The following is a 25,231-nucleotide window of genomic DNA, read 5'->3' as shown; positions in this document are numbered from 1 at the left end:
TTGGTAATAGTATAAGTGTATAACAGGTTTGAATCTCAGTGACCCATTTTTTGATTGTAAATATAAATAAATTTGAGGTGTTATTTATATAATTATTAATTAATGATCTATTTTTTAACAGTATTTACTACCAGCGCGTATTATATTCATCTTATATTATATAAAATCTATTATATAATTTGGTTTCTTCAATGTTTTTTATTAATATAGTAGATAATATGTTAAACAAGCATATGGTCAAGTTTCATTCAAAATTTCCGTATTTTGATAGCAATTTCTATCGTTTTTATCTAATTTTGTCGAAATCGAAATTTTAATCGAAATTTCCACGAAAATTTCCGTCGAAATTTACATCGAAAATTTTCTCGAAACCGAAATTTTACTCCTTGCACTTACCTAAAATTGTTAAGCATTTAAATATCAAAAATATCTGCAATCTGTTTATTAAAATCATTGAATATGAAACCTGTCTGAAAGATGGGGGGGCAAAAACCGGTTGCGCATAGCAAAATTCATATTCAATGCCATTTGATAAACTATAGAGGGAATGAGGGATCCTATTCATGACCCAATATAACAATTTTGGGTCAGGCACAATATTGCAGATAATTGCTCACATAGCATCCAAATGGAGAATCAAATAAAATAGAATAAACCAAAAAAATAAATAAAAATAGGGATCAGAAAAGAAAAACACATATTTTCTTTTTCTTTTTGGGTACAATTTTGTTATTATAGAAGCTGCCTAAGCCGGCAAAACCATATACAGTCTTGAAAGGTTAGCCATGGTTTGAAACTAACAACATGATGGTGAAATGAATTTGGTCAAGCCTTGTCCAGACAAATATAATATCACTATGTCTTTTCTTATCTATTTATTGACTATGCCACCATACACTTATAATAGAACTTAGAAGAACAAAGAGAAGTTTGGTAGAAATGGTCCAACCTTTGCTTTAGAAACTTCCAGTGTCATTGTCATGTTGAACTTGAAGTATTTCCTGAATGAGGTCAACTATACATGAATGAAATTAAGCTCAACCTATCACAAAATCATCTATAGATAGACCAACCCTCAGGCCAACCCATGTATTTTGCTTTCACGGCCCATGATAATTATATTGGGCCAATGGGCCTATACATTTAAAAAAATAAAAATAAACCTATTACTACGATTTTTTGGATTTTTTATTGAGTGAGTTCAAATTAAGAAAGTCTTTTGGTTTATCTTATTTTCTATTTTATTTTGTGGGAACTAGGAAGGGTGTTGGTCCTGTCTTTCTGGATTGCAAATGAATTGGGTTACAGCCTGCAATTCTAGAAGCAACCACACTGGTTTGCTCTTGATGGGTCAGGATTGTAACTGGGCTGGCAAGTGCGAGGTCCATATTAAAGGATAACTCCTAATACAGCTAACCATCATGTGGCTAATTAACGTGTTGACAAGAATATCGAGCAGGCAGTCTAGTGGAATGTGAACGGTTTAATCAAAATGCATTGTGATTATAAGTTTATAACAGAATAAAAATAAAAATAAAAACAAAAACTACGATGCACTATGAATTAGTTAGATGATGAACATCATTTATTTTTTAAGTTTTTATGAAAAGATTAAGTATTTGATTAAATGTTCATCATTTTTAATGTTTCTCGAAATATTGTATTTATTTATTTATTTGATCAAAATTAAATATCTTAATAACTTTCGATTTGTCTAATATTTACATAAATGATCTTTAAATAGAGATAAAAGGAGAGACGGTTGGAAACATGAAAATACAATATGTGGTGAATCCCACAAAAAATCCATTATTTATCATTAAATATGGAATCTCTCAATAAAAGAGCTCTGATTAAAACTTAGCATATAATATATATATATATATATATATGTTGCGTGCACTAATTAATGTTCATTAATGTTGCTTACTTTTCTCCTTCTCTATCTCATTATTATATATTATCTTAGGAGTTGAGGAAGGTTATGACTCAAATACGTAAAAGAAGAAAGAATCGAAGTTGCGAATCATGGCGTGGGGCATCCTCCTTCCCTTATAAAGGTACAAAGGGATAAACAATTGTTAGCTAAGCAAGACAATGATGAAGATGATGATCAATTTACAAAGGTAGACTATTAATTAAGTAAGTGCATTACCCATCATAAAAAATGACTTTTTTTTTTGGCCACATCATAAAAATTGACTTTAACTAAACACTTTTATAGATAATAGATTAGGACCTAGTCGCATTCTCATATATATCCAGTTTACGAGACTTTGTCCATAAGAGAGGCCTCATGCACTATTCCTAGGGTTGGAAATATATATGAAGGGCTTATATGTATTTTGTCTTCATCCCATCCAAACATGAAAACATACACTTTTTCTTTTTCTTTTGTCCTTTTTGGTAGTTGGTTAATTGGTTTGCATGTTTGCCTGTTTGCCATACTATTAAAAGTTGTTTCAGTTGGTATTTGGTATTTGGTATTTGGTTTTTTTTTCTTTTTCTTTTTCTTTTTCTTTTTTGGTATCTTTTGTATCCCTTATTCCCTTGTCATATTTTCCTTTTTAGTTCTAACCCGGCATATTTGTTTTTGCATTTAGTTTTTGAACTACTATCAAGCTAATAAGATTCCTTCTTTTGCTTGATGAGTCAAGTTGTTCTAAAAAGGATATGTAATGTATTCTCAAATGTCCTTTAACTATTTATTGGAAATTTTTTGAATTTTGAATCTCAAAATGAATGGTAAGGGAAAGTAGGAATACTTGATATTATATGCTTGGTTTCTTCCTTCCACATTTTTTTTTATCCATTTTATTAATATACGATATATACCTACCATGTGAAAATAATACATCTATTGTTTTTTATTTTTTTATGAATAGTAATATATCTATTTTTTAAATGTCCAAAGCAAAAAAAAAAAATCTTATATTTTTGTTAATGTACCTACCTGCACACAAAAAAATAAATGTACCTATTATTTCTTTTAGTGACAAACTTTGTATTACTATTAGCACTCATCTTTCAGTCTCTTGCATATCAAGACGAATATTTACAACTTTTCTGCACTCACACATGCACTATCGTACGTGTAAATCTAAAATAAAGTGCTAATGACACTAGTCTTATAAAATGTGTTTTAATTGTATCATTGTATTTACGTCTACTATATGAACAAACTACATGTCAATACATAATTGTTTTTTGTGATATACGATAATACTACTGACGAATACAATAATTTAATTATATGCAATCATGCATATGCATAATTGCATGGTGGACCCTTTTGCTTATATATTTATTGATAAAGAAAAATTGCATGATTGAATAATGGACCCTCTTTTTTTTTTTTTTTTTTGATAGTGGATCCCTTCTCTGTCCCCATCTTAATTGCTATTGCCACCATCTCCATCTGGGTTTGGACGTGACCAAAAAAAGTTCACATTTTATATATCACTTTGTCTAATTGTCTTTTGTAGTTGGGCAGATGAATGCTGTTCTTACCCAATGACTTACAGCCAAAAATTTATAAATGGATACAATTATTAGTAATATATACCACAATAATAATACATTTTAATGGAGATGAGAATCGAGCAATTATATTAGTGAGTCCAGTCGTGATCAGATAGCTAGGTGGTAATTCATTACGTGCCTCGGATGTGCTTGGGACATGTATTAATAAGAATAGGAATACGAAGCTTCCCATATTGACCTGTAAAAGAAAGGAAACTAGTTGCAATATGTGTTTATGAGTAATAAGTGGTGCAAGCTAGCTATACCTACCATGAATTACCAACCATATCATTCACAATCCCACATCGATGATTTAATGGGGACAACATGTTAGAAACTTAGAATATGACTTCGATCACTGCCAATCTACTCCTTTCCATGAGACTCTCGTGAGTCGTGGTTATATATGGAAGATGGGATAAGATCTCTAATCCGTGAGAGGCCAGATAGTACGTACAATAATACAATTTGACTTTAATATATGCAAGCTGGAACAATAGTACGTACAATAATACAATTTGGTTATTGCTGCAAGTACAACTGCAAATTCATCTGGGGAAGAAAGACATTGTTCAGTCACAAGTGAGTTTAGGTGAATCAAACATATCTTATGTCAAGAGGTGGGTTCAGTCTTTTGGGAATCAGTGAATGAATTTATCAAGAAAAACAAACATTATATCTTCTATTTACTAAAAAATAGATTAAATATTGTAGAGTCTGACCCATAATCATAATGTTTCACTGTCCTTCTGTATCTTCTAAATTAAATTACCATAGATTCCTTTTTGGGTTTGTCATTTGTACCACAAGGCCCCAGATCCCAAGCAATTCAAGTTTTTAATTGCTGAATTAATGAAAAATAAATAAGAAAAAAAATATTTACACAGAATATGAGAAGTTTCTTTTGTTTCTTTTATCGTTTAAAAATTCCGGGTATAAAAGAAAAAACAATTACAGGAAACCCGGTCGTTGATACGTTAGCCAGAGACCAGAGTCCATGATTTTTTTTGTTCTGGACTGGATGCATTCAGTCACCGGAGACCGGCTCTTCCGGTTGGTATACCAGACATCCGAGCTGCGGCCTCAGTTTATCTTTCCAAATATGCTGACTACTTTCAGCTTCTCTTTCCCTCTTATTCAACTCGACAACTACCAACTTATCCGTTAACCGGTAAATACCTATCACCACCACGAAATTACCATCCTGCCCCGCCAATTTGGCCCCCCAACTCTTCTTCTCCATTACCGTTACGTTCTCCGCCTTCGCCACCTCCTCCACCTTCTCAATGATCCTCTCCGGCGTCTCGGCCGAAATGAACCGCTCCCCGCAGTCCGAGATTTCGGGCTCATTGAACAAACCGGATATATCAAACCCGGGGGAGAACGAAATCAAATCGAAAGCATTCAACGACGTGTCGTTGTCGCGGTCCCCGAATTCTTTCAAATCGAAGTCCTCGAACTGTAACTTAGTCTCCTTATACCCTTTTTTAAACCACGGGTCCTCGAGGATCTGATCGACGGTGATCCGCGTCTCGGTGTTCATGTCCAGAAGGCGCGAAATCAACCGTTTCAGATCGGGGGAAGTCCATCTCGGGAACCGAAACTCCCCCTTGTAAATTTTCCGGTACAACACCATGAGATTCGGGTCGTTGAACGGTAAATAACCGGCGTTGAGAACGAAGAGCACGATGCCGCAGGACCAAATGTCGACCTTGGCGCCGTCGTATCCACGCTTCGCGAGAATCTCGGGGGCCACGTAGGCGGGGGTCCCGCACAGCGTGTGGAGGAGGCCGTCGGATGGGATCTGCTCCGTCACGGCGCTGAGTCCGAAATCCGAAACTTTAAGATTCCAATTCTCGTCGAGCAATAGATTCTCGGGCTTCAAATCGCGGTGGTAGACGCCGCGTGAATGGCAGTATCCGACGGCGGAGATCAACTGCTGAAAGTACCGACGGCTGAGATTCTCGCTGAAGCGGCCCTTGGAGACCTTGCCGAAGAGCTCGCCACCTTTTGCGAACTCCATGATGAAGTAGATCTTGGTCTTGGTGGCCAAGACCTCGTAGAGCTTCACGATGTGCGGATGATGCAACCGGCGCATGATAGAGATTTCTCTCTTAACGTTCGCCGTAAAGCCACCTTTCAGCACCTTCTGCTTGTTCACGGCTTTAATCGCCACGCTCTTCCCGGTGTGGACGTCGCGCGCGTGGTACACTTTGGCGAAGGCGCCGCGCCCGAGGAACTTCCCGAGCTCGTATTTTCCGAACAAGATGCCCTCACCGGAGCCGTCGACGGCGTCGGCGACGACCTCGATCTCCGGCATCGAATGATCCCAAAAACCTAAGAAAAATTGCTCAAAATAATATCAACAACTCGCATTACCGAATCCCCGGCCGGTTCGGACAAAAGTTGCAACTGAATTTGTTCGAGTTTTGAGTGCCAATAGGTTCGGTGAGTTTGTTGAATCCAAAGGACCAAAGACACAGAAACAGAGAGATTTGAGAGAGAGAGAGAAAAAGAAACAAATTAAAAAGTGTGTTTTGCATGTGAAACTGAAATTGTTGGACCTTTCGAACAATTTAAAGCAGTTGGTGCTCGAGTCTACCCAGGCGATGACACGTTGTTTGTACTGCTCTGTTTCAGACGTGAAATCCAATTGTGGCCACCCACGTGTTGAAGTTTCTTTTACAACAATTGGGCCATGTTGTCTTATTCAACTACTTTACGCGGGGGGGTTTGGATCGCGTACAGTATGGTGTACGGTATCTCGACCTTATCCAATGGCGGACAATCCAAGAGAATGTTCCGCCCAGGTTTACGTAAAGTGTCCATCTTCTTTTTTCGGGCAAACCTGGAAATTTCATTTTACAAATAGTTCAAATAGATGTGTTGACCAACAAAAAGAAATAGATCAGTCACTGGTGTTTAATTTGTTTTCACATCCTCCTTAAATTATCTTTTACTTCCAATTTTCTCGAGTTTTCAACACAAAATGTTCTGTCTTTACAAGGACGTAAGAACCATCAATAATTGTTAATTAAATTATACTTTTCATTCTTATAATTTTGTTTTATTCCTTGTAGTTTGGCCACAATTCTATTTCATTGTGTGCTTTGCACATGTTAAAAGAAGCAAACAAAATCGATGTAATATATATCTGACAATATTCATGGTTTTGATGTAGAACCAGAGTGTTTGGATGGTGAGAAAGTTAGAGAGAGAAGAGAGAAAAGAAGGAAATAAAAAAATTAAGGAAGAGAATTTTCACAAATCACAATTAGCTCATCGGTTATCCATTTTCAACAATAGATGCTGCGAAGAAGGCGTGAGGGTTTCCTCGTCAACAATCAAAATTCCTTCTTTACAAGTTTATGACTTTCATGAGCAATGTGTGTAAACACTAAACACTAAACGCGTACTAATTAATTAAACAATCAGTTATACATGCAGTATTATACATTAATTAATTTACGCATAGGATGCATAATGCATATGTCATATCGATCATTTCAATAGTTTGTTGGCTAAATTAGTCGTCGCTTTCTTAATTCGTCCCACAAACATATAAAACATGTAGGCATAAAGTATTTAATTACAAGCTTGTGGCCTTACCTTGATTCCTAAATCCTAATTAACGTCAGATTGTCATATCCTTTATTTCGAAAGAGGTGGGAGAACTTTTATTCCTTTTGCTTTTTTTTTTTTTGAGATTCATTCATATCGCAAATATAGAGAGAGAGAGAGAGAGAGAGAGAGAGAGAGAGAGAGAGAGCTATATTCTTTTTTATTAATCAATATGATATGTAATTAGTGAATTATTACAAAAATGCATGATAGGCACCACCAGTAATTGCTTAAAACCCATCTTCCATTTGATCAAAAGAAACATTGGTCCATATATGAATGATAATCAAAGCCATGCAGGCCGGTGACCTGGGTACAATTAAGTGGACCAGCCACATGCATCAGGGACTTAGGGAGCTGGGTTGGGTGAGTCGCTGACTCGCTGTGGTGTGAATGCTGGTAGCTTACATCTAACTGCACCCACTCCAATCTTAATTAGGTCTGGACCCACACTGATTAGGGCAGCCTACAAAGCTTGCCCACAATGTGCCACACACCATGGCGCAATCAACCACAAGATAAATGTGTTCTTATCCCAGCCACTCAAATTAGTGGCACTGCTTTTACCTTTATCATAAAGTGATCCAACCACGAAAAATCCATTGCATGTTTCTTATGTCTTTATTCCATGCATAAATTCCAATTATCACATGTGTAAAAATGATATTGAACTTAATTACATGGCATCTATAGAAAATAGTATTTGCCCCAGCTTATTTTTTTAATTATTATTTTTCAATTTAATTACATAACATTCATACATTAAACTTTACAATAAAAATAATAAAAAAACTCCGTCAATAAAAATGGATGTAAAAATAAACATTTTCCTTGCAATAAAAATGATCGATCTCAACGCCTCATCCCTATTCTCTTGCCTGATCAGGAAACATATATTATTAATTGGTGATATATGTATTGAAATGCAAATATATATGGGTGGTTCCATATATATACACAAAGTGGGTTAGCTGCGGCTGTCCGAACATGTTATCAAACTATTGATAATTTCATCGACAGTTTGGTATAATTTTTTTAAAACAGAAAGTATAAAACGATAAATTCACATCATACTTTTTTTGAATATAGAATAATCTTTGTAAATGCGTTATCAACATTTTAAAATTAAAATGTAACATAAAAATCGATAAACCAAATCCAAGCTCTCGGCGCCCGTTCGCACCTAATAAGCCTCTTTATATATATGTACATGCATTTGCAAGCTTCTTGTCCATATTAAAGTGAATTGAATTGAAAGAAAAGCATGTGGCATGTGGAGGAGTGCCTTAATTTTGCAGTCATTACAAGACAAAAGTCATATCATGGACCATGTGGTTGATGCATTATTATGCAATTTGCATATATCCCAAAAATTAATGTGAAGTCAGTCTCCGTCTCAATTTCTCATACTTGAAAGTTCAAACTTGAAGGTACTCGATCGGAACTAGCTAGGGAGGATCCTCATGAGTCACTTATCAGCCTCATGCATCACAAAACGATCTACTTCACAAACAAAAATCTCGGATAATGCCCAATAATTCATTCATTTATAAATATTATTGAAGAATGTTGTTGGATGTTCACGTGATCCAACCCCCCGTCCTCCTACCATGCATTAATTAATATGCTCAATTTAAATACATTTAAAATTTCATCCTTTACCACAATATTTTTTATTCTTAAATCTCAAATTTACATCGTATTAATTAAATATCGACATCAAAAAATAATATAAGATCTTATATTCCCTATATTTTATCTTATATATGTACGTAAAATTTTCTATCGAGTGTGATTGTACTTTAACAAAATAACTGATTTAATATTATGTGGACGGCCATTTATGTAATGTGAGATTATTTATTTGGTCTATATGTATAACTCCTCATAGATGCTATCAGCCAAATACGTCTTTGTCTAGGGGGTTATACGTCCATATAGCCAATTAAATGTGTGATACAGTGATTAGCTAAATTGTGGTGTTAAAATTTCAAGTCTTTATTTTCATTGACAAATTGAAATTAAAGTCTTTGTTATATTGTTAATATCATATAATTAATAGCAAGAAACTGGCCACGTTTAATTAATATATCATACTCACCATGCTAGGGTTACAAGAACCATGGATAAATATTAACAATATATATATATATATATTTTGAGTCATGTGACGCTGACAATGGTTCATTGTCATTGAGGTGAACCAAGAGATATGAACAATTTCAACACCATTAATAATTAATTAATTGCCTACAATGACACAATAGATTTAATTGACATTATTGTGCATATATATATGTATAATTATCCAATGAAGAAATCATTACATCATTACATCACTCCAAAACTCAGTTTTCGATCAGTTTTTGCGGATGAATACGTGAGATTGGTTCCCTCTTTTGATTGCTCACCAGACACTCTTGACATTTTAATTATATTGTCAGAATTTACCCTCAAATGAGTTCAAGCTATCTTCAATTAAAAACTCCCTAATACTTTTTAGTGGTCAAAATTGTTAAAAGTATATCCTTGGATACAATCCCGTTTGTTTTTTTTTTTTTTTGGCCATGAAATACAATCCCGTTTGTTAATTCAAAACAAGTGTGTCATTTTCGGCTTGGATTGCATGGCATTGGCGGCAATTGATGATGGGAGCCGCTCTGAATTATTTCCATCTTTTTGAAACACAACCGAAAGTGGAAAATAAGACTGCAGAAAGTTAGTCAATAATAAGATTATCAAATAAATTTTTATTTGGTTCAATAATATTTTACAAAAATAATTTTTAAAAGGTGATATAGACAGTGGCGAATCTAGAAATATACTGGTATGGGGGCAAGATTAACCCAGCAGGGGCGGAAGCGAGGCTTGCGACTTGCCAGCAGAGGCAGCAGCTAGCAGGGGGCGACGGGTGACGGCGAGGGAGCAGGGGGCGACGGCGACAACGAGGGAGCAAGGGGCGACGGGCGACGACAATAGACTCTGGTTCTTTCCCCTGTTCTAGTTCTTGCCCCTGCTCTGCAATTTTGCCCCTGTCAGCTATGGCTGCAACCAAGATCCAAGCTTCATTCATGGGGTCAAAATTTTTCATCAAGCCCAGCCTTTTTGAGTTCATGGGGTCAAGTGACCTCATTGTAGATCCGCCCCTGGATATTGAAATGAATGGATTCAATTATGAGATTAGCTATACAACCTATACTACAAAATAGAAAGAAAAGCAAAAAAGACAAAGAAAAAGCACAACAGAAAAATGTAACTAGGATTTCTCTTGAATTAAGCATTTATGAGAAAAACTTTTATGAGACAATTTTTTATATTTAAGTTTCTCTTATCGTCCATTCCATTCAACAACGAAGGGATGAGACGGGACAAACCGGTGTGTGTGTCATTAGATAGAAGGGAAAAATTTTCAAACAGGACAACTACTTTGGGGTCAATCTTAGTTTAGGGCACCAGTTTGGGTTTATGCTAGTTTAGGACATATATTTAGGATTTGTATTAATGTGGGACAATCAATCAACTCTGTTAAGATTTCCGTTAAAATGAAGAATAATTTGGTCATTTTATATTTTAAAAACAAAAAATAATAAATAAAAAACTATAAAAAAAATTTCTTACTACTAAACAAATTATTAAAAAGTTTAAAACTAAAAAAAGTTAACATTTCAAAAAGATTAAAACTAAAAACCCACAAAAATAGAAAATTACATAAAGACAAAAAAACAGAAAATGCAAAAAAAAAAAAAAAAAAAAAAAAAAGGGATCGGGGTGGGGAGGAAAGGGGGAAGAGATGAGAGTGGGTTTTAGGTTCTGGGTTTCAGGTGGGTTTGTGGGTTTTGGGTTTCGGGGGTTTTGGGTTCTGGGTTCTGGGTTTCATGTGAGATTTGTGGGGTCTAGGTTTCGATGGTGCTAGTGGCAGAGGGTGAGTGGAAATGGGCAGGGAGAAAGAGTAAGGCAGAGAAATAAGTGAGGGGGTGGGTTTCGGTGGGAAGCAGAGGAGAGGGCCGACGAAGGGGAGGAGAGGAGAAGAGGTGTCTGCTGGAGAAAAAAGGAGGGAGAAGAGAAGGAAAAAAGAGAGGGGCTCGAGGTGAAGGGAAGAAGAAGAAGAAAAAGAAGAGATGAGGGGGTGTGCACGGGATGAAGCTGAGAAGGTGAGTTCGAGGCTAGGAGAAGCACCGGGGTTGGGTGGAGATGGGATCGAGAGTTTTCACAAATTATAGAATTAGTTTTAAATATTTTGATTTATTTTTAATAGTAACTTTTTTGTTTTTTTAATTTTTTTTAACGAAGTTGACGAAAATTTTAACAGAGTTGACGGATTGTCCCACATTAATACAAATTCTAAATATGTGTCATAAATTAATACAAACTCAAATTGGTGTCCTAAAATAAAATTGACCCCAAAATAGGTGTCATGTTTGAGAATTTTTCTCTAGATAGAATTAGTGAATATTCATCCTCATCCCGCTCTTCAATATTGTACTTCCATTTGGATATAGACATACTATTCATGTTTCTTTTTAGGGCCGGAGGAAGATCGAGAATTGTCAAAAGATTAGACGCGTTACCCTCCCTAGTCCAAATAAGAATAGCAATTGGCCCACTTGTATGCTTGGTGTGCTTGAATCAGTTTTTGAAGGCTAGACTAAGCAACTTTGGGCTGGTTACGTGGAGTGAACAATCTTCTTGTGGCTACTGGTCTTCGATTCTAGTAATGGGTTAAGATCTTCAGAGGCTATCAAGGCCCAGTCTGCCTTTTCTACCTTTGTTCTAGGCCTTACTTTACTCTGGCATCTTTGGGCTTTTGGTGAAAGATCTTACTCTTAGTCCAACTAATGTGTAACTATCCTTAATATATATAATATAAAGTGCATTCAACCTTTATAATAATCAAGCAGCAACTTGTGATTTGATTGAATTAACTATAGAGTATGAATACATATATAAATATCCCAAACCAACCGCATTATACTAATTCGAAGAAGTTGGATTTCAGGTTTGAAGTAATAGTGGGCAAGTTGAATAAATTAATATCCTGGCCCAATGGGCTTTGCAAGCCTAGTGGAAAATTGCTTGGCTCCTTGGGGAAGTGGCTTGGTGGCCCGTTTAGGTTACAATGTTACATCCTTCTTTCTTTTTTTTGGTCCACGTAACAAACAGAATACCAAATTTGGCTGATAATAATGAACCCATGTGATACAAAATGCATGGATTAAATTAGCAAGGCATGTGAACCAAACATCCAAGGGAAAGATACCCATCAAATCATGCTCCCCCAAAAGCGAATTATGGATGATCAGTTGTCTAGGCAATGTCTTAATTGATAGATCGACAACAGAGGTCACATATATATATATATATATATATCAACCTCTTGATCGAGCAAACTCAAGCTTATATCGGGTCATTGATTAGATTAGATCGCTACATATCCACTTATCAATAGACTCTCTTATCCAGTTATCCATCAGTTTCTCTCCAATTCCCAAGTTTGGTTCTGTTTTGATTCTTTCTTGAAACAAAGTCTTTATCATATTCGTTTGTTTGGTGAGCATATTGTCCAAGAAACTATATATATATGGCTCTGATTGAATATGTAGTGCCTACCTAGCTACTTTACATATCAAACACAGCTGGCCCTTGCAAATAACCAAAGTTGGCAATGTATGTGCTGTCGAATGTCGATGGATTCAAAGCTGTACTGCCAGTGCTTGCACTATCACCCATGCCCATATGCCCCATATTCAATAATTCAATTTTGGGGTATTGTAATAATTTAGTTTATACTAAACTTAATCTCAAGGTTATCATAAAAGAGAATGTACGTACCCCATTTCCATCTAGCTAATTAGAGGCAGGCGTGTGACGCGTGTCCCTGTTCAATCATGAAGTGGTTGGGACCAACCCTAACCAGACAATTAATCTAATTAATGTATTAATTATTTTCATACCATAAGATGCCGGAAACACAATACTACTACTAATTCAAAAAAGATGAAAACATTATATTCATGGAGAAGGTAGAACGAAAGTCACATATACCAAAATATGTGTTAGCGCGTATATATGCTTCTTTGACTCTATAAAATAATATAAACATATATATCACATGCTGAATGCCAAAAATTAATGCATTTTACCTGTTTATGAATTGTGATAATAGAAATTACAACTTACGAGGATTTTACTGAGGCTGGTTTTCAAAATCTTTTTCAATATTTGGTTGATAAAGACAACAGCTTAAAAGTTGGGTGCGCTATTACATCAATATCTGTAATTTTTGGAACACATATTAAATTTATATTTGTTTTTTCCTCTAATTGGTTGGGGACATATATATATATATAATTATATCTAAGGTTAGAACTGAGATGGAGTAATGGGCATTGTTAATTAGGTTGTTACATATGCCTCATTGAAAGTCATGGGTGTTGAGAGGTACGTATTATTGCTTAACCAAATTGGTGACGTTTGAGACAAGGAAAGGCCCCCCCGTCCATTTTGCCAACCCCATGTATTTGAATAATGCTATTCTTACCACATTTTTTATACCACATTCTTATACCATCTCACGTGTCATTACTTTATTGGACAAAGTTTTTCTTTTTCTTTTTGGGTTTTTCTTTTCATTTTTTAGTATCCAATGTATGAATGCCATGTAAGTTGCCACATAAGGTGGTATCAAATTATGGTATAAAAATGTGGTATATCTAGCACTACTGCCATGTATTTTACTTAAATCTTCAAAAAAGAAAAAAAGGACCCAGTGAAATGATGCATGAATAAATATTGTTTTGATTGGCAAATGGCATGTGGATGACGATGAAAGCCAAGTCCACTAACAACTCTCTACCTACCGTAAGCCTTGTAATGCGATAAGTGCATTCCACTTCATCTATTTATTATTAATCAATTCTATCTCTCTCGCTCTTTTTTATTTTTATTTTTTATAATTTCCAATCAAAATAGGTAAAAAAAAAAAAGAGAGACACGTTCCAATACTACACAACTGCCGGCGGCGGCAGTTGGAAACACAAAACCATGAACCCAGCATCAACTTGTTGATGATCATCTGTCGTAATTGGTTCCTGTGGACTTGATCCAACGGCTCCAATTGGCCGCACTACGTTTCGTTGTGTGCTAGTAAAACGGCATCAATATCATCCCAAAACTTAACGGTCAAAAACCATGACCCTTCACATTTTTCATTTTCCCATATAAAATACAAAACCGAACCAAAACCCACCTTCCTTCTTCTCCTAATCTCCTTGTTTGTGTAAATTTCACTCCAACTCAACCTTGAAAGGCTTAACCTCCCCTTCCTTGTTCCTCGTATTAACAAAAGCCTCTCGATCAGTTTTGGCAATTCATTCATTGATGGCGATATCTCCAGAAGCATTCCCGCCAAGAAAACGTCGGCCGTCGGCGGGAGCCTTCATCTCTCCGAAGCTCTCCGATCAGAGCCTCCTCCGGTCTCTCCTCCAGCTCTGCCAAGAAATCTCATCTCTGGAACCCATCCGGTTCCTTCTCCGACGAACCTCGCTCTCCATGATTCGCAAGTTCAAGCTTCTGACCTTGATGTTCGAAGACCTCTCTCGAAACTCCGTCACCGTAACCGTAACCGTAACCGTCTTCTCCCCCTCCGCCCTTCTCTGCTTCCAAGAAATGTACATCCTCCTGCAGAGGATCCAAGCTCTGATTGAGGACTCCTCCCAAGGCAGCAAGATGTGGCTTCTCCTCCAGAACGAATCCCTCGCCAACAGCTTCCACGAGCTCACCCTCGACCTCTCCACTCTGCTCGACATTCTTCCGATCAAGGACCTCTGCCTCACCGACGACGTCCAGGAGCTCGTCGTCTTGCTCAGATCGCAGTGCTCGCGAACCGCCGAAGCGTTCGTGGATCCGACCGACGACGGTCTCCGCCTCGAGGTCTACTCCATGCTCGATAGCCTCAGGAAGGAAATCGTTCCCGACCATTCCAAGCTCTCTCAGATTTTGTCTACATTAGGGATTTCTGATTCTTCAAGTTGCAGAGAAGAGCTCGAGAGTCTGCAAGAAGAATTTCAGAACCAACCCGACGAGAAATCCAAATCGCAACTCCTCGCTCTTGTCGGACTCGTTCGCTACGCCAAGTGCGTTCTCTTCGGCGCTTCCACGCCGACCTCCGATCTAACCCGCCGAAAATCTTCGTCGGAGTTGTCTTATCCGGTGGACTTCCGGTGTCCAATTAGTTTAGAGCTGATGCGGGAACCGGTGGCGGTGGCGACGGGACAGACGTACGATCGAGAGTCAATCAAGCTGTGGATCGAGTCGGGACACAACACATGTCCCAAGACAGGTCAGACCCTGGCCCACACGGAACTCATCCCCAACCGTGCTTTGAAAAATCTAATCGCCATGTGGTGCCGTGAGCAGAGAATCCCTTTTGAGACTTTGGAGAATAAAGACAAAGTCAACGCCGTCAAAAAGAACAAGGCGGCTCTACAAGCCACGCGTATGACGGCGTCGTTTTTGGTTAGTAAACTGTCGTTGCTGTCTGTGGCTCAGTCAATGGAGGCTGCCACCGCCCTCGTGTACGAGCTTCGCACTCTCGCCAAGACGGACTCCGACTGCCGCGCCTGCATTGCCGAAGCTGGAGCCATTCCTCTATTCGTACGCTACTTAGGTTCGGACGTCAGTCGGGACTACCCGAATCTGCAGGTACATGCCGTGACGACCATTTTAAACCTCTCCATTCTCGAAGCAAACAAAACAAGAATCATGGAGACGGACGGCGCCTTAAACGGCGTGATCGAGGTGCTCCGTTTGGGTGCCACGTGGGAGGCAAAAGGGAACGCGGCGGCTACGGTGTTTAGCTTATCGGGTGTGCAGGCGTACAGAAAGAGACTGGGGAGGAAGCCACGTCTCATCAAGGGATTGGTGGAGTTGGCAAATGAAGGGCCTGTGAGTTCGAAAAGAGACGCATTGGTGGCGATATTGAATTTGGCGGGAGAAAGGGAGACCGTTGCGAGGTTGGTTGAGGGTGGGGTGGTGGAGATGACCGTAGAAGTGATGGAGGTGTTGCCGGAAGAAGCGGCGACTATCTTAGAAGTGGTGGTGAGAGGCGGCGGGATGGTGGCGATCACGGCGGCGTATGGGGCGATTAGGAAGTTGGGTGGGGCGCTGAGGGAAGGGTCGGATAGGGCGAGGGAAAGCGCGGCGGCGACGTTGGTGACAATTTGTAGGAAGGGAGGGTCGGAGATGGTGGCAGAGTTGGCGTCGATACCGGGGATTGAGAGGGTGATATGGGAGTTAATGGGGGTAGGAACGGTGAGAGCGAGAAGGAAAGCGGCTTCGTTGTTGAGGGTGCTCAGAAGATGGGCGGCGGGTTTGGATAGTAGTGTGGCGGTGGAGGGGTATTCCACCATTGTCAACTTATCCACAACAACAACCGTGGTGGTCGGCTAAGTTTGGTGTTTTCGTTTCGTTGAATTTGTAAACTGTATGTTCATAGTAATTTTTCAAATTCTTGTACGTACCGACGTGCGATAGATGAAAATCTCATTCATTCTTTATATTTTTCTTCCATTTCACATTAAATTCTTTTGTTCACCATCTTATTTTTGGTCGTGCATTTCCTTTACAAAGTAGAAGACAAATGAACTAAGGCCAGCGTTTTTTTCTTTTTCTTTTTTTTGGCCACGAAGGCCAGCTTAATTGGCTCTTTTGTAACATGTGAAGTGGGGTTAAAGTGGTTTGTAATATGTAGACGATGAACATGACCAAAGAGATATAAGGTGACCGCCCCATTAAAATCTCCAACACATTCTTGCCTATTTCCATTAAAGTTTCCGTGTTCAGCGAGACATTCCTTTTGATCTAAGAACCAAAATGGTGAGTCGGTCCATTCGGAGAATCCAATGAGGGAAAATTGTAAAAGAACCCCATTGCTTGTTTTCTAAATATATATGAGAAGTCTTACAAAGCGAACAATAATGATTGAACACGTGGAGTGTAGAAAGCAAACAATGGATACTTTTAGAATTTTCCTCTGATGAGTTGTGCTCAGCCCAAGTCCAAGCTCGAATTTTACTACAAGGGCCGCTTCATTTTTTAGCTTTATTTGGGGCGGTAAAGTGTGAAGTGTAATGGGCTTTTGTCGTGATCTTACCACCGAATTGAGGACAGCGATGGATGGCTCAACCTAAATTGGACCCAAGGCTAGGCTGTCTTAGCCATACTGCATTTGCTCGACCAACATTCCCTGGCAAGGCCTTCACTATTCACACACATCTACTAGAGGATAATACATTAACACACACACACACACATATATATATATATATAGCCATTAGCCTGGAGTTATCTCCTTGTCCTCCCCTCACATACAAACAAGTGTCATAAACTACTACATGTCCTGAGAGGGACAAAATTCCAGTTGGTCCCCGCCCCACTTCGCTGTTGGTGGTTTGGTCCTTTTGCTCTCAGACCCACTCAGAAAGGGGACCATTTGACCAGATTTTATGGGACTGAAACCCTCAATGTGAAGCAAACCCATGCATGGCATTAAGCACTCTCTGTAGCCTTACAAAAATGTCCCATATATGCAGTAGCGGTCGATCGACTGGTCGTCTTCAGGAATTGGCCACCGAGAAAAGCAAGGTGGGCGTGAACGTCCTCGATCTGCTCTCTGCTCTCTGCTATCTGCTTTAATGTGTAGTGTAGGTCTGCATTTTGTACATTTCTTGACTCAGCTATATATGGCATACTATAACACTGAAAAACTACACAACGCGTTTGGACATAAACATCGTTATCATGAATCATGGGTCACCTTTTGATTGATGTTTGGCATTCGGAAAATGAAAGGTTAAGCCTCCAACATCACACAAGACATAGTTCTACTACTTTGTTATCTCAAGCCTCTTATCAAACCCATTTGCTCTTCATGATTGCTTAGCTGGAGTAAGAGAACAGCTGCCTTATCTGAGCCTAAATTGTCCATCTGCTCTTAGAGTTTGAACTTCATGGAGGATTTTGTTGTTACTTTTGGGCTGCTGGGCTTTCTATTTGGGTTGGATTTGGATGATGGAACACACATGGGCCATTTTCCCCCCCATTAAAGCCCAAGGAGAGTAACAACAACTAAAAACAGAGCACCAAGGAAGAAAACAAGTACATATAATGCGAGCAGAGACAACTGATATACAATCTACGTTGATGGGTCACTCACAATTTTCTATCTTGGAGGTATATATAATGCCGAGTCACAGGGAAAAAAGCTTCTTTATAAGCTTTCTGTCTTTTTGTTCTTTACAAAAAATATCCCTTGAATTTGATTGACAATAATAAAAAATTTGGACATATATATACTGCTGCTTGATATGAGTTGAGTGAGTTGATGCCATTGTAGGACAAAATTGTATATTGTGTGTCTGTTACTTATGGAGGTGAATGAGCAGTAAATCTTATCAAGGTTCCCAAGGGTACTCATTCTAACATAGAAGCTGCCCGAGGTAGTATGTGATTATGTGAATTGTCATATGTGATAATGTAGAGGCCAAGGAAATCACATTGGGTCCCCTTTGGTTAGGGCCCAGCCCTGCATCTGCATGCAAGCCACTTTGACAGAATGGTTGGTAATTGGAAAAAATATGGAAGACCCTGATAAGCCGTAGTACGATAACTGAGAGAGAAAAACCTCCAGTCACGATAAATAACACACACAGTTCACAGACACACCACACACAGTCAGTCATACAGCCTAGACTTCAATTAGAGAATCATTTACAGCCTTACAGCAGGGCAGTTAAAGAAGTAAACAAATTAGTAATCATTATACGATGACAAAATTTGTTTTTGGGTTGGTGATTAGGATGGCAATTTACCAACCTGGCCCCAATTCCCTTTCCTTTATAATAACTTTTTCCTCTTGCTTTGTGGACCCCACCATACCCTTTACCTCCAAATTTCCAAAAGCCTGCCCTTTATTTATCTGTCTTCAGACTCTTCAATAAGCACTCCAAAAAGGAGAGAGAGAGTGAGTGCTAAAGCCATCTATTACTTCTTTCTTTCACACATTTCTTTCTTTCTTTCTTTCACACATTACAGAGAGAAAGAGAGAAACAGAGGTGGTGTCTGGTTATGGGTAACTACAAGTTTAGTTTATCAGATATGATGCCCAATTCTTGGTTTTACAAGCTCAAGGACATGAGCAAGCCCAGAAAGAAGACCACCTCTCATTCAAAGAAGAAAAAACAACCCACATTTGCTTCAACCACAACATCAAAACCAAAGCAATTAGTACCCCACCATCACCACCCCCACCACCATCAATGTCTTCATTCAAGAAAATCTTATTACTTCACAAGAGAGCTTGGTATCCCAGGTGACAGATTCAACAACTCCTCCCCCACAAACCCAAAAGCCTCAAACACCACCCAATTCCATGACCCACCAAGAAAATCTTCCAAACAGAAATTAGTCCACAAAAGAATTAACACCAGGTCCTCTGTTCCTAACCCTGCTGTCACTTCCTCTGTTTCGGCCGGTTGTAGCTGCCGCGCAACCATTGAATCCGTTTGGGCCAAATTGGATTCCCCGCCGGAGTACTGGTCTTTTTCTTCTTCAGGTTTTGATAGCTCACCAGAGCCACCAGTGCTTCATGATGAACCTGAATTCAGGTGCGACCGTGTCCTTGCCACTGAAACATTTGATGGTATGGTTTCACTCTCAAGCTCTAATTGTGTCGATGCTAATGAGAAGGACATCGTTATCGACGTGGATAAGGCGTCTCTGAGTAGGAAATTGGATATACCAGATGGGTTATATTCGTTTTCCGAGCTTGAACTTGCTCCAATTATAACCAAGCCACCCAAATTCAGTGACATGGTGAGCGATGTGAAGAAGAAGAAAGAGACCAACAAGGAGCCAAGCAGGCAGAGAAGAAGCTCTGCTAAATTTCAGGACAGAAATGAAGATGGGTCTCTCAAAGAACAACAAAGAACCAGCTCTGTTAGAAGAATTTCTTCGAGTACTGCTTCTCCAGGAGTCAGGCTTCGGCTTAATTCTCCAAGAATTGCAAGCAGAAGGCTTAATCAGGGCCATGGAAGAAGGAATGTGTCTTCGACTTCATCAAAGAAGAGCCTCTCTGATAGCTTTGCAATTGTGAAGTCCTCGTTTGATCCTCAGAGGGATTTCAGGGAGTCAATGGTGGAGATGATTATGGAGAACAACATCAAGGCATCAAAGGACTTGGAAGATCTTCTTGCATGTTATCTTTCATTGAATTCAGATGAATACCATGAGCTCATTATCAAGGTGTTCAAGCAAATCTGGCTTGATCTCACTGACATTCAGTCCAAGTAATTAAAATTTTCCCCAAAACTGAACTGTATATCTTTGTCTGTTTCTAATGAATCTTCTTACTACATGTTATTTTAGTTGAGTACAGTCCAAACATGCATGCAGAAGTTCCAATTTCCAATCTTTATAAGACAATCAACTAGTTATGAAAATGTTCTTGCTGGAATTTTATTGCAATTAGAAAAAAAAGATGTGTATTTTAGCAAAATTTAGTTATGTTCACAAGAACTAATTTATAGAGATATTGTTCCTATCTGTTCAGACTTCAGACCATGTAGTTATTGACATGTAATCTTGACAAGGTAAGTTTCTTGTCTTTCTGTAACTGAAATTGGAAATGGGGTTTTGTCCATGTTATGTTAAAGTTAGTGACAATCTTTCTGAGGACCAAATGGTAAAAGGGTGTGTGACTGTGTGTGAGTGTTGTTATCTTGTGTCATGGTTATGTTGTGTCTTCATCCCACAGAAAGCAAGAGGGCATAGTTTTTGGTATCTGAATTTGAGTATTTTCATGGACCCGACCAATTTGGGTATGATATTGGAAACTATACACAAAAATTGATTAAGGAGGACCCCATCCCCATGTACAAAAGATCACTGACAGCTTATCCCATCAAACTTAATTTTGTTTGTTTTTTTTTTTTTTTCCTCCAAAAAGAAGATACACTTTGAGGACAACATTCATGTTTTCAAGTCTTTCTTCCCCGGTCTCCTTCTGGCACTTTGTTCTTAAGCCTTCAGACTCTGCCTCCCATTTCTGGAAAGAGAGGAAAAGCCAGAAGTTCAGTTGCTTCAGAGGTGATTGAAGAGCCATACATCATTTAAAAACTAGAAAGCATTTTGTTAACATTAAAAAGGGACTGTGAGATTCAAATTTTGCTGGGACTGGCCATTGCAAAAGCTTTGTTATAGAGCCTAGATCGACCCTATGTGAACTGTTGAACTTTGATTTTTCAAAAAGTAAAAGTTACTTCTTTTTTTTTTTTTTTTTGGTTGAAAGTAAAGTTACTTCGAATATTTCAAAAGCAATGTAACCTTTCAAGCCTTGGATGCAGGGCAATTTATTAAAAGAGAATCATGCAGGCTATCAAAGAGGATTTCATGTTTGGTTAATATATATGGACCTGACTGAATGATTTGGTGAAAGACACAACTATTGGTGAGCTTGCTGTGTATATGTTTTTTTTATGATATGGGACCTGCAGTTTGTGCAAGATTAAATGACTTCTTTTGTGTGGCAGTAACAGTTTTAACCAATCCATGAAAAGAAAGCACCACAACTGGTGTAGTGTCTTTCTGGGACAATGAGTTTCAAGCTTCACACACTTGCCATGAGAAAAAGCAAAGCAGAGCATGCATTATCTTAATTGAATTTATTCGTACAACTGTACAAGTCCCTAACTTTGCGGTTTCAATTTATTTCTGTAACAAGACTTTAATTAAGACTTTGCTTATTCTCCATTGACTTTTGAATTTTGCAATTGGAATCACGACAAGCTTTACTAATTGCTATGACTATTAACCCCTTATTATCACAAATCTCCCACCAAACAAAACCTTCTTACACGCATTGCAATATTAAATTGGACTATTGTTAGCCTTAGCTTACAGAAACCCAAACGCTTTGTTTTTGCAGACCACCAAGAAAATGGCAAGTAGTCCCGAAAGGCCTAGTCTTTGTTCCCTCCTCAGTTCAAGAGCTAAAAGAGCTCCATATATAATAACTTCTTTTGGGGTTAACATTAAAAATTGAATGCGAGACAAAGATGTACCAAAACAGTATATTGGCATGGTAAAAGTTCGATGTAACAATTAACCCACCAAAACTTTAGCTACAGCTACCTAGCCTAGCTATTTATTTTAAGACTAGGACATGTAAGATAGAAAATTGTTGAAGAGTCAACAAAACACACTGGCACCACCTTTGAAATTCTGCAACCACAAATGTATTTTATTTGGATCACATAATAACCAGAAAAGAACAACAAAACATTATGTAAATTTCATTCGTACATACATGTCAATATATATATATATTTCTTAAATCATGAATAGGATAAAACATGTAACTACTTTGGTTGATATCGCCTCAAAACAACAAAAAACAAGAGAAAATTAAAGTTAGTGCATGCATCTGTTACTATCGATCTCCCACCCTATTGCAATTAAGAAATATTGTATAAAGATTGCAACTAAGAAACAAAAAACTATTTGTACATGGAGTGTACCCCGCGTCAATTATAATATTACACGTAAGTTTTGTTTCGTACTTAAAATTAGATTAAATATATTAAATGATTAAATTTGGTGTGTATTTTAGATATCAATTCCTTTTGATTAATCTATTTTCTTCGTGCAAGTCATTCATATTCTTCCTTCAATATATATTAAATATAGTTAATTACTCTATCCAATTTAATTCTAGACACTAAAGAATGCCATACTAAATTTGTTAAATACATATCTAATAAAACTCATTTCCTTGATTAAAAAACCAGAACTGTTGTTTCAATGAATGGCCTAAAATGTAGAATAATATATGAGCACGTTACGTTTTCAATCTTGAGCCAACCCCACAAGCCGATATTTAAGGTATGGGCTCTGGGTATATAAGATAATATGAATATGAATAGAGAATCATTTTACAATGATTCAACGATGGATCAGTCATCAGTGGACGGTTGAGATTAAATGTTGGCAGGGGGTGTTGGCGAGCCGCAAGGGAAAGACAGTCAAAGGACAGGAACTGAGGAAAGGGTCGATGGCGTATACAATCAGCACAACAATATCCGTAGATTCTGGGTTTGTTTTAATTTCTTTGTCGTCGCCATTGTCATGTTATGTACCACGTAGCTGAGCCTCTGAGCTATATATTTGTCGTAGCTAGACAGGCCTCAGGCCTCAGCTAGTTTATTATTCATTTGGTGATTGCAAGGCACAACAATCATAGGGGCTACCACCCTATATTTCAATTATTGCACAGCATACGTGCGTTTAATTAACAAATCTATACACCACGTACGTGTGCATGACTACTGAATACTGATGACTATCTAGCTACTGCCTTGTCCTCTAATTTGTTGCATGCCAGTCCCATACATTTTCTTGTTCTGTTTTTGTTTTCTAGCTTATATATAATTCATTACCTAAGTTATGCATACATAGGCAAGAAATTCTTGATTGGGTAGTGATGTTACGCGTTGTACGACATCTAATACTATATAAGTATGTATCTTATTTTATATCAAATATAAATTTTTAAAATAAATAGAACACATAGTGCAGTAAGATTGAATACACATGATACAACTACTCTATTCAACACTTTTCAAATACTGATATACTCTATTCATATACATTTACATTATGTTGTACAATGCGTGAATGACTGTTTCTAGCTCAACCATTTGACATTTTGACGTACAAAAGATACATATGTATATTTCAAATGATGTTGTTGAGAGTATATTCTATATTGTTAGACCAAACAACTGGAGTGAGTATATTCAATCAATATTGAAAATGTTAAACCTTAAGATATATGAACAAATGTAATGTGATGAGTTTTTCTACCAATTGCTCAGTAATTTCATATCAAATACTCAAATTTTGAAACATGACATGAGCCCTAACAACGTAAGACTAAAACTAATTAACAAGAAGAATCCTAAAATACTAAAATCCCCAAAGATGAAAAAACATTATGAAGGAAATTCTGAGTCGAAAATGGATGGATAACTCTCAGCAGAATCACAAACTAGTAACAAAATCCACACAAAAATTCGCTTATCCGATCCGAATGTGTTTGAACTCAACCCATTCAAAGAGGTTAACAAATAAGAAGAATATTGGTTGTCATTAAATGTTATCGATGGGTGGTTAAGCCGACACATTAAAAGAGGACATGAACACATGATCATTAATTCCTGAAAGCATAAGGATCATTGACGTACGGGTCAATCGATGAGGTTGATTTATCGACACATGCAATTTTGCGATTCAAGATGGATCGTTGATGGATCCTTCCTACAAGCATTTGATGAGAACCTAACAAGCTAGACTTTTCCGTATTTGTCATGATGAGATGTGGATTGCTCATTATATATATATATATAATTATATATATATATGCAAGAATTTTGACATCACTATTCATCCCTACGTACATTATTCTTTCTTTAACTAATATGGGCCTTCACCGTCCTATTGGTAGAGCGGCCCTACAAGGCTACAATACAAGCAACTGAGTAACAAACATATAGACCTAGCTAGCTAGCATGGCATTGCTATACACTTTACTCTAAAATCTACTTAACGTACGTTAATTATGTGAGGATCGTTAACTCGATCACTTAGGCACACCTACGTACGTAGCCCAAGGAAGAGAAGAAATTAATTTGGTCGTCCAAGTTACCATGCATTTATATATGTTGTAAGATAAGACAAATGCACCACGTGTAGAAGGAGACAGCAAATCTTTTGAGAAATAAAGAGTATATACGCTAGCTGACTATAAGCTCTCATGTGCGTGCGCATGTCTGTTCTAGATGGTGTTGTCTCTTGTGTCGTGTTGTGTTGTTCTGTAGTGTAGTCCCAAATTTCATCTCACTGTTGTTAACTTTTTACCATCTACAAATCAAAAACTTAATTTTTACCATCCCCACCACCACTTGCGCGCGCCCAATGAAACAAACGAAAACGACATTTGGGCTCAAGATTTGGGCACGTCATTATAGTCAGCTAC

General features: G+C 37.8%; 3 protein-coding genes across 3 annotated transcripts; 2 read left to right on the top strand and 1 right to left on the bottom strand.

Moving 5' to 3' along the window:
- Positions 1 to 4,350: 4,350 nt before the first annotated feature.
- On the bottom strand, positions 4,351 to 6,059 carry LOC147281329 (serine/threonine protein kinase 1). The gene has a single exon (XM_086246116.1). It carries the CDS (start codon positions 5,840 to 5,842, stop codon positions 4,550 to 4,552), a length of 1,293 nt encoding a protein of 430 aa, XP_086102242.1. The 5' UTR covers positions 5,843 to 6,059; the 3' UTR covers positions 4,351 to 4,549.
- Positions 6,060 to 14,297: 8,238 nt separating this feature from the next.
- SAUR21 (ARM repeat superfamily protein) lies at positions 14,298 to 16,697 on the top strand. The gene has a single exon (XM_086249336.1). The coding sequence runs from the start codon at positions 14,521 to 14,523 to the stop codon at positions 16,588 to 16,590; it is 2,070 nt and encodes a 689-aa protein (XP_086105462.1). The 5' UTR covers positions 14,298 to 14,520; the 3' UTR covers positions 16,591 to 16,697.
- Positions 16,698 to 19,174: 2,477 nt separating this feature from the next.
- On the top strand, positions 19,175 to 20,760 carry LOC147281327 (transcription repressor OFP4-like). Its single transcript, XM_086247567.1, has one exon. It carries the CDS (start codon positions 19,267 to 19,269, stop codon positions 20,488 to 20,490), a length of 1,224 nt encoding a protein of 407 aa, XP_086103693.1. The 5' UTR covers positions 19,175 to 19,266; the 3' UTR covers positions 20,491 to 20,760.
- Positions 20,761 to 25,231: the final 4,471 nt, after the last annotated feature.

Source organism: Dryas octopetala, chromosome 6, assembly GCF_963921425.1.
Source record: "Dryas octopetala chromosome 6, drDryOcto1.1, whole genome shotgun sequence".
NCBI classification, from domain to species: Eukaryota; Viridiplantae; Streptophyta; class Magnoliopsida; order Rosales; family Rosaceae; genus Dryas; species Dryas octopetala.
Note: the sequence above shows the minus strand (reverse complement) of the source record. Positions and strands in the feature narration are given on the sequence as shown.

Excerpts from the sequence above, each read along its gene's own strand:
- LOC147281329 (XM_086246116.1), bottom strand. The coding sequence starts at position 5,842 with ATGCCGGAGATCGAGGTCGTCGCCGACGCCGTCGACGGCTCCGGTGAG.
- SAUR21 (XM_086249336.1), top strand. The coding sequence starts at position 14,521 with ATGGCGATATCTCCAGAAGCATTCCCGCCAAGAAAACGTCGGCCGTCG.
- LOC147281327 (XM_086247567.1), top strand. The coding sequence starts at position 19,267 with ATGGGTAACTACAAGTTTAGTTTATCAGATATGATGCCCAATTCTTGG.